Below are 10,146 nucleotides of genomic sequence, written 5' to 3' on the forward strand. Positions count from 1 at the left end.
AATTTAAGCATAACAAAGAGTCTCATCCTGGTTTACAGCTGCTCCCTCACTTCATAGGATCTGCCAGCATTTTTCATTTTATTTTAAAGGGCTCTCAATATGATCAGAGCAGAAGCCAGGTGTGTATGTGTTCAGAACCCAGATTGGCAATCTGATCTGCCCTCCTGTGCACAATGCAAAGGCAGAATGGATTACTGGGAGCCGAGTCCAGCGTTTGGGAGCCTCAGTTTTCTTTTCTTTTTTTTAAGATTTAACAAAATGTGAGTGATGCCTGTGAGATCCCAGTAAACTGGACTAGTGTGGTGTTGGAGAGTGTGATTTACACTGCTGAGATTTCCGGACTTCCATATTGCATATCATTTTCTGCCCTTCTCCACAGCTAGCAGAAGCAGAATTGAGTGTGCATACAAAAGTAAACATGTTATTGATGTAAACTGTGACCTTGTGGAATGGAAGCTTTTTTTGGTTTTTTTAGAGGTTCAGAATTCTTCTTCGCTTAGTCCTGTTCTGACACTAGTCTTCTTCCTCCCCAATCGTTCTCTGTGTTCCATTTTTTTTTAAAGGCCAAGGCACGCCTGAGCCAGTCCAAGACACGCTCTCCAAAGAAAGCTCGGGAACCCTGCTTGTTGAACAAGTCCCGGCAGCACAAATCAGAAAGAGCCCCTGAGTCCCCCGCAGCCCCGCTGGTGCCCCCTGAAGCTCGCCGACTGATTGTGAACAAGAATGCCGGGGAGACACTGCTGCAGAGAGCAGCCCGGCTTGGCTACAAGGTGGGTGCCAGTTCTTGCGGGGGGGGGGCAGGGCTGGTAGATAAACAGCAGGAGACAAGTGCTGCCATTGTTTACTAATCTTGGGTTGGGGGTTCTTTCACCAGGATGTGGTGATGTACTGCCTGCAGAAGGAAAACAACGATGTCAACCACAGGGACAACGCAGGCTACACAGCCCTGCACGAGGCCTGCGCTCGCGGCTGGGTGGACATCCTGCAGCTCTTGCTGGAGCATGGTGCAAATGTGAACTGCAGTGCACAGGATGGCACCAGGCAAGTCCACTGCTGCTGAGGAACCACAGTTGCCAGGGGCATGGCCAGGGGCTAAGAGGTCTGCTGACTCTGGGCCTCATTTGGCCCGTTTTAGCTTCTGGATCTGTAACATTGACGAGTTAAGCCAGTGAAAGCTGCTGTGGTGCAGTACTTAAGAGTGTCAGATTTAGGGCAGAGGAGAGTCAGGTTCCATTGCCAACTCTGCCACTCTCTGGGCAATCTTGGACCAGCCATACCCTTTTTCATGAGGGTAAAGAGACGGGGGAGACCACGCAAACTTCCTTGAGATCCTTGGGAGGAAAGGTGGGGTGGCAATTAAATAAATAAATGCAACCTACCGTGTCCATGTGCTCTAAGAGGGACATCTTGCACTGAATTTCAGCCAGTTCTGCAGGTTGAGAACTGTCTGCTGAAGTGGAGCTGCTCTCTATTTAAAAATCCCTGCACATAGAAAAATAGCATGCTAGGGAGGAGGCTCAGCAAGAATCCCTCCGCGGTCTTGAAAGCAGTCCAGTCCAGGCCGCACTCCATGATAAAGACGCGATGGATGGGCTGCTAATGCACTCACCTACCTTGAGGTGCATCGGTTCTTCAATGTCCCGAGCCCAAAGTGGCGGTGCCTGGATCTTTTATCGAGTAATTCCGGGGACTGAATTGTTGTCCCGCGTACTTGAAAGGCATGGGCTTTGCCATTGAGCTGTGGCTCCTTCATGTCTGGTACTTCTTTAAATCCTTGCAGCTCGGGGTAATTATTTATTAATAATATGGTCGTTGCTCAGTTACCAAGGACAGGGCCAGCAGCGGACATTTCTCCATATTCATTTCTCCCTATTTAAAATATGTAGCAGAGCACAGGACCCTTCCATCTACCTCAGCATATTGTTTACGCTGGCTGGCTGAGGCTGCCTGGTTTTTTCAGACGGGTCTCTCCCAGCCCTACCAGAAGCTCCTAGGGATTGAACCTGGAACCTCTTGTAGGCAAGCAGATGCTGAGCTTGCCGCCTGTCATTAACAGAGAGTACACAACACTTCACAAAGGCAAACAGGAGGGGTAGGGTCCCTTGCAGGTTCCTTAGGGGTGCCCTGATGGCTGGCCTATGGGGAAGGCCAGGGAGGAATGGGTGATCCCTGCTCAGCTCCAGCCTTTTGACTCTGTGAGATCCGATTTAAAACTCTTTGTCTCTTGGCAGGCCTGTCCATGACGCTGCAGCAAATGACAACTTGGAGATCATGTGGCTCCTGCTGTCTTACGGTGCTGACCCAACCCTGGCTACATATTCGGGGCAGACTGCCCTGAAGCTGGCCAGCAGCGAAAACATGAAAAATTTCCTTAATGGTAGGTTTCCTTTTGTCAAAGGTAAGGCAGCAATTTTATTCCCCTGCACACAAACACACACCCTGGTCATTGGATACTAGATATGATGTGTGCGTTTCTGCAGTCGAAAATGCACATGGGTTTTGCAGGAAAAGTGCCTGGTTTGCACTAAAGGACATCATTCTGCAGGATATATGCATGTTTCTTTGGGTTGATTCTGGTGCATAGTTTTCCCTCTAAGGAGGGCTTTGGACGGATTCATGTTGGAGGGCTTTACCTTGAAAACTTTAGACTAGAATCCTACATGAATATTGCTAGAAGGTACTCGTGAGCAAAAGACGGAGATTTTTGCTCCATTAAAGGCTTGCAAAGTTCAGTGTGGATTTATCATAACATCACAATCTTTCGTGGTAAATCCACATTGAATTATGCCTTTAATCCAGGGTTTTCCAAACTTTGGTCTCCAGTTGTTTTTTTGGACTACAATTCCCATCATCCCTGACCACTGCTCCTACTAGCTTGGGGTGATGGGAGTTGTAGTCCAACGACAGCTGGAGGCACAAGTTTGGGAAACCCTGCTTTAATCAGTTTTTATGGCAAGGATTGTGGAACCTTCATCCTGCAGGCCAATTGTGGGTCCAGTTTGGCCCATGAGGCCATTTCCCCTAAACTGTGCCCTCTCTGGTCAGTCACCTGACATCACTTTGATGGGTGGGTGAAATCAGCTGATGGGCTGTGCCTGCCTGTTCCCCACATGGAGCTGGTATGCTCAGCCAAAGCATCAGTATTTTAAGTGCCCTCCCATCACCTGATGAGAGAGAGAGTTCAGTTCTGCTCCTTGCTGCTTCCTGGTGACTTTTTCCTTCCACAAGTTAACTTAAACAGGTGAGCAAGATTGCTTACTTAATGGTCACCCAATGGCAGATGGGTTGCCTCTGCCTACCTGTAAAAGTTCAGACACAAGGATGGGGAGAGATAAAATAACTGGCACACCAGGTCAAAAAGTCTGCCACCTTACTCTCTGGGAACCTTGCCTAAGCACCCGAAAACGCATTGATGTCTCAGCTTCCTTTATTCCATTTTATCTTCTTGCAGATTACCTCTTGGATCTGCAGGGTCGAGCTGAAGGGGACCCACATACAGCCTGGGATTTTTACAGCAGCACTATAGTAGGTGAGTAGACCCCACCTACCTCTTTTCCCTGCTCCCTGGAACAACAGGTAATGGAGCTGGTCGGCTTCCCTCCATCCTTAGAGGCAGGATGTTTGGCGCAAGGGATTGAAGTGCAGGGCATTTTTTTATTTCTTTCCCAAGCACTCTGTCTTTTGGTCCTGAGTGGAGGAGAAAGATCTTCAAAGATGTGTTTGAACCATTTTCTTCAAAAGGTGGGTGATTTTGCCCAGTTACTGCCCTTTGAAGAAACCGGTTTGGTTGCCCCTGCGGAAGAGCCTTCAAGCTCAAGACGTGTTGGTCTCACAAGCGCACCTTGGGATGTTTCCTCCGTTCTTTGTTCCTTTGCTGGTGCCTTCCCTTCTTCAGCCTAGGCAGGGATAGGGAACCTGTGGCCTTCCAGGTGCTGCTTGACTTCCTCTTCCGTCATCCCTAACCATTTGCTTGGACTGATGGGAGTTGGGAGTCCAGCAACATCTGGAGGGCCACAGGTTTCCTGTCCTTGCCGTAGTGGCAGCTCTGGGCAAGCAGTAGGCAGCAAGAGATGGGTGGCTTTTGGGGTACCTTGTGTCAGAATTCCAGCCATTCTCTGTGGGAGAAAATAACCTGCTGCTCCTGTGCCTGAGGAAGTTGGCCTCTCCCATCCTGAGAGTGGAGAGAGTGGGGAAATGAGAGGCAGTACAGTGGTACCTTGGGTTACATATGCTTCAGGTTACATACGCTTCAGGTTACACACTCCGCTAACCCAGAAATAGTGCTTCAAGTTAAGAACTTTGCTTCAGGATAAGAACAGAAATTGGGCTCCGGCAGTGCGGTAGCAGCAAGAGGCCCCATTAGCCAAAGTGGTGCCTCAGGTTAAGAACAGTTTCAGGTTAAGAACGGACCTCCGGAACGAATTGAGTACTTAACCTGAGGTACCACTGTATGTATCTAGGACTGTTTGTATTCTCTGTTTAAATGTGGGAAAGAGGAACCCAGCATTTTTGCGTCCGTGCAGTCCAGAAGAGTTGAATTTTGTGCCTGCTGAAAGTAGCCTCCCCTCACCTGGTGCCTTCTAGATGCTGCATGATCCCAGCTCCCATCAACCCCAGCCAGCACTGCTGACAGTCATGAGTAATGGGAGTTGTAGTCTAAAAACAACTGGAGGGCACCACATTGGAGAAGGTAGCTCTAAAGGACAAGGATTGAGCACTGTGCATGTTCCCTTATTATGCACAACTTATTCCACTGTTTGGGGGGTTTTTTGTCTGTCATTTATTCTACCTTTGCTGATCCTGGGAGGGGCTGATGGGCTATGCACCCCAACCACTGGAAATCTTACATTCTGACTTCTGAAACATCAGGAGACCCAGCTTACTTGCACTGCCAGATGTTTCTCTGCACCTAAAAAGGCTAGATGCATGGGGTTTTTCAAAACAGGAGCTGTCATTCTTGCAGAGCTACATTCCTCACCCAGCCTGAGCCTTCTGCACTCCTGCAGCATTGCAGCGTAACACAGCCCCATAGTGGTCTCTAAATTTCTATTGGCTTCTGCCAGCTGTTCCTCCAGGCATCTCTATGCTGGGCTTCTTTTGCAGCCCGTGGTTGGGTTGCTATGGTGATGGCTGTCCAGCAAGTGAACTGGGCACAGGGAAGGCTAGGGAGCAAGGTTGTGTGTGCAGAGTTCTTTGAGCCCGTGGCGCTTCCCCTCACTCACCTCCCTCTCCCTCTCCATTTCCTGTATCCCTTGTTTCAGAGGGAAAAGATAAAATCGACTGTGACCTTCTGCTCAACCCTCCCGGGAGCTCTGATCAGGAGGAAGATGAGCAGGACTCGGACCACCTCATGTTTGAGTTCTCCGACAAGCCGCTGCTCCCCTGCTACAACCTGGAAGTGTCTGTCTCCAGGGGGTGAGTAATGGCGGCGTCCTTGTTGGGAGAGCTTGGGGAGCTTGTGAGAACGGGCCAAATTGTACCACCCCACTACTCCCTGGGAGAAAGAGGAGCCCTGAAGCCTGAAGGCCAGTGTCATTGGAAGGTGGTGAGCAGGAGGGATGGAAGGACTGGTCTCTTGCAGACAACAGCTTTTGAGAGCCTTGGAGAAAGGATGAGCGAGACGTGCATTTGCTTGCAAGTCAACTTTCCCTTTCCTTCTCCAGCTCACACAGGCACAGCAAGGTTTTGCCAGCTGCTCAAGGAGGGGAGGGGCATTCAGAGAGCCTGCTGTGACAAATGAGAGACTGGCAAACCATGACAAAACAACAGGCTTTGTGGTGTTGGTGGTGGGGTACGTGATGCCTATTCTGCATATTAAGCGTGGAAGTGGTGGGAGCTCCGTGGTTCCAAAAGGACGGGGGTGGGGGCAGGTAGGGTCGTGGCCAAGATCCTGCATCTGCAAAAGCACCATTCCAAACTGCTGGTGCTGCAGTCGTTACAATGCTGTGACCCAGATAAAGGATGCAAAGGAAGCAAGTCTCAGAATGTCTTGTGCTTTTGCATCATTGGTTCTGATTTTTATTAGGCAGAAGCTGGGGGAGAGGTGGGGGAGGGCCGCACAGCACAGAGACGAGCTACCCAGAAGTCCCACTACCTGACCCAAGTCCTGCCTCCCCCCTCCTCTGCCCAGCCAACTGCTGAGATGTCAGTAGGGACAGGCTGCAGTGTATTCAAGCATAATGGGCACCCATGAGGGTTAGAAGCATGATCTTCAAAAACAAAGCACTGCCATCCTTTTCACTTACTTGCACCAGGCAGTTGTGACCCTGGGTGATGTGAGGCGGGTGCTAATGACTGGGGAGAGAGGTTGCGTGGAGTTGCAGCGTGAGCACTTTTTAAATAAAAACACTCGAACAGTGTTTCCCAAACTTGGGTCTCCAGCTGTTTTCAGACCACAACTCACATCATCCCTAGCTAACAGGACCAGTGGTCAGGGATGATGGGAATCATAGCCCCAAAACAGCTGCATACCCACGTTTGAGGAAACACGGCACTAGAAGATAGGGCAGTTGCTCTGAGTACATTAGGGATGGGGAACATGTGGCCCTTCCAGATGTCATTGAGCTCCAACTCCTGTTGGCCCCAGCCAGTTTGGCCAGTGGGAAGAATAATGGCAGTTGCGATCCAGCAACATATGGGGGGAAAGGGCTTCCGTCAAGATGGGATGGTGTCGCTTATGGGTAGGTTTCAACCCTTGCATTTCAGCTTTTAGAACATTGACTGTGGGAGGGTGAGGGTGAAATGGAGAACAGGGGAGGGATGGGCACAGAGAGCATGTCCCTACTGACCACCGCACTTCTCCCCTTTGCCCAGGCCCTGCAACTGGTTCCTCTTCTCGGATGTGCTGAAGCGGCTGAAGCTCTCGTCCCGCATCTTTCAGGCCCGCTTCCCACACTTCGAGGTGACCACCCTGCCCAAGGTGGAGTTCCAGCGCCAGGTGTCGTTGAGCCAGGTGCTGGCCCCGGAAGAAATCCAGGCGCACATGGCGCCCCCCTTGGCTCTGGGCGCTGCAGAGACGGTGGAGCTGGTGCGCCACGAGCCGGAGCTGGCTCGGCTGCTGGGCTCGGAGGTGATGTTGGAGGCCTGGAGCAGCTGACGGGGGGCTGGGCATTCCCCTCTGTCGGCGTCGGACTGCACTGCGAGGCAATAATCTGGACCAAGGAGAGAAGGTGGCCTTCTCGCGGGCAGGGCTTCTGTCTGCCTGGTCCTCCCTGACGAACTGCAACGGGTGCTCACCGCCTGCCCTCCTACCTTCCCACCCACCCCGGGGGTAGGAAGCTGCCGTCCCCTGTGCCCTGGACTCTGCACTCGTTCACCTGCTGCAGAGCCTCGGTGGTTCGGAAGCCTCTCCATGGAACTGCATCTCTTTCCCCACCCCCAAGCTCTACCAGAGTATTTATTTAAATTAGTATTTAATTTGTGGTGTTCTTTTTCTTTTTTGTTCTTGCTAAGTCTGTATCACTGTGATTCGGGGGAGGGGGGGGAGTGGAGAGACAGGGGACAACTTCCTGCAGCCACCATCGCCTCTGGGATTCCCCTGAGGGACTAAGCTGGGGATTCCTTTCTCTATTTCCTCCACGAAATAGCGAGAGGGAGGCTATTGTTTCTTCTCTCCTCTCTGTTTTAGAGACACCCAGCTACAGTAGGAGCCAACCTTCAGCCTCCACAATAAAATATTTGAGGGGCCGGGGCCCCCCAGAGTTGAGGAGCATAACCATTCAGATGGTGTGCGGTCATCAGGTCTTGTGAGCAGCTAAGCAAGGCGACACCTTCCCCCCCCCCCAGTACTTTATTCAAGCTAGCACCCCTGGTTGGGTGCATTTCCCTCCCTGCCCTTTTTATCATATTATTTAGTTTCTGATGTCCAGCCAGCCACTTTTCGAAACAGAATTATTATACAGCCAAAGGCACCTGGTGGTCTCAGCTATTTTATTTGCCCCCCACTCCCTCTTTATAATTTCATCCTTGTTCAATCAGTTCTGCGGGCAAGGCAGTATGGTCTTCAATGGGGTGGGGGCAGCAGAGAGAGAGAGAGAGAGAAAGAGGATCATTTGGAGGGTAGGGGGTGGGGGTGTGTGGTACAGTTTTATTGTACAGGTGCTAACAAGGACTGGACAATCTCTTATTATTTTGGCTCTTCCCCTGCTCTGGGGAAGTTGTTTTGGGTGGTGACATTTTTGTTCTTTTGTGTTGTGTTTTTTCCCCCTTCCCACTCGGGGAGCTGCATTTCCTTGCACAGCCCCAAAATCAGTTTTGCAAGCAGGCTGCCTCTACTGGCCCCCTTCCTTGGAAAAAGCAAACAGCGTTCCCTTCTCTCCGCCCCCATTTCTCTTTTCCACCAAGGCTTTGGGCCTTTGGGGCGTGTGCTGCAGCTGCTGCTTTTTCTTCTTCTTCTGATTTGTTTTAAGCAACGCTTTGGTGTCAAAAACACTTATGTACAGAAAAACCTGCATCAGGGCCTCAGTCTCCTGCCTCGTCTTTTGGGTCTGGCCTCTCTTACTTCTGAAGCCTGGTGGGCAGGGCGGGGGTGGGGGGAAGCAGCCCCATCACAGAAGCACTTCTTCTCCGAGGGGAAAATAAGTGTTATCTATATGCCATAATGGCAGCCTCTTCCACCCATTTTTGGCAGTGAGCTGTGCAAACCAAAGAAGGCTGTTAACAACTTCCACTTGATGCTTACCTGTACAACAACAGTTGACTTTTGAAAACAGTTTCTTGCCATCCCTCCCAGGACAAAGCAAGCTGTTGCTGGTTGGGGGAAGAGAGCGCTGGGCTCTTAGTCCCAGTACGGGCCAGTAAACCAAGATCAGCAAGGAAGGGAGATGGATTTTGGCACCGATACTGCTGTCCATCACCTAAACTGTTGAACACGAAGGCGTCTTGCAGGACAGTTTTAATTTGAGAGCCTGCATTGTGTTTCTCAAAGGTGCATCATTTAAGCGACTTGCATTTTCCTGACTGGAATTCCCGTCCACTCACCCCTCAGCTAAAGCTGCTGTGATTCCAGTTGTGTAAAACGGGGTGTGAGGAAGTTGAAAGGGTCAGCCTCCACATACACTTTCTCTCCCAGCTCTATCGGAACCCAATGTTCTAATTTCCTTAAAGGAGGCAAGTGCTCTGTTCACACAGCTGGTTTTTTAGGACTTAGCCCCCTTTGTCGCCTCTTTAAACCAGGAGTGGGGAACGTGTGGCCCTTCAGAAGTTGGGGAAACTCGGAACACCCCAGCCAGCATGGGCAATGGCCAAGGACTCTTGAGAGTCACAGGTTCCCTATACTCACTTTAAACAGTACCAGAGTATAATTATCCGTTGCAGAAAAGTCTTAAGGCACTTTGCTGGGTTATCCCTCATACCATTCAGCTAAGGTGGGATTTGCTGCAGCAGCATCCTGTGTTTGCAAAAGTCTTCCCGGTGAGTGCTGCGCAAAGGGAAGGACTAGCTGCAGGGGGGCGAGCGGGGGTGGTCTGTTCAACGTGGAAGGTTTTGCCCAGGGACAGGAAACCTGTGGCCCTTTGGTTGCTGTGGGTGGACTTCAACTCCAAGCACTTTCAGCCAACTTACCCAATGGTCAGGGATGAAGGGAGTTTAAGTCTCAGCAGCAGCTAAGGTGGCCACAGGTGTTTCCTATCTCCGATCAGCTCCATCATAATTTAGCTGTACACAAGGTTTCTGTTATTCCTGAGAGGAGGATTGGTTTGAAAAAATCTGTTCTCCCTAGCTGGGATTATCTCCCACTTTGTGGGAGTAACTCAGCAGTTAGGTTGGCTTTCTAGTCAGGAGTGTTATGTGGCACTGTTGCCTCGTTTCCCAGAGTCTGCTGGCACGGGCAAAGAATTGAGGGTGGGAAGTCAAGGCACTCCTTTGATGCAGGTATTGGGCAGAAGGCAATGCCTGGAGGAGAGAAGATGCTGCTCCAAACTGAACTGGGATGCACACACACTCCTTGTTGGGCACAGCTGTAGCTCCCAAGGGACAAATCTTGCCGTTTAATCTAGAAAAGCATCTATTGGCTATTCACTGGAACAAGGAGGCATGGTCCCTACTCTGTAAGGCAGGGATAGGAAACTTGTAACCTGGCCATACTGCCCAGGGCTGATAGCAGCCGGGAGTCCAACATATGGCCAGTCACAGGTCCCCCATTTCTGT

General features: G+C 50.7%; 1 protein-coding gene across 12 annotated transcripts in view; it reads left to right on the forward strand.

The window, feature by feature from the left end:
- The window catches only part of BCORL1 (BCL6 corepressor like 1), a 43,505-nt gene extending 35,047 nt beyond the window's left edge, over window positions 1-8,458 (forward strand). For all 12 annotated transcript variants that reach the window (XM_079962385.1, XM_079962380.1, XM_079962384.1 and 9 more), the window contains 6 exons: window positions 564-770; window positions 875-1,041; window positions 2,232-2,377; window positions 3,452-3,529; window positions 5,262-5,415; window positions 6,814-8,458. In XM_079962385.1, coding sequence (XP_079818511.1) covers window positions 564-770; window positions 875-1,041; window positions 2,232-2,377; window positions 3,452-3,529; window positions 5,262-5,415; window positions 6,814-7,096 — 1,035 coding nt within the window. In that variant the 3' untranslated portion in view covers window positions 7,097-8,458. The remainder of the gene's footprint in view (window positions 1-563; window positions 771-874; window positions 1,042-2,231; window positions 2,378-3,451; window positions 3,530-5,261; window positions 5,416-6,813) is intronic.
- The last annotated feature ends 1,688 nt before the right edge of the window (window positions 8,459-10,146 follow it).

This window comes from Podarcis cretensis, assembly GCF_951804945.1.
Source record: "Podarcis cretensis genome assembly, chromosome: Z".
Classification (NCBI taxonomy): domain Eukaryota; kingdom Metazoa; phylum Chordata; class Lepidosauria; order Squamata; family Lacertidae; genus Podarcis; species Podarcis cretensis.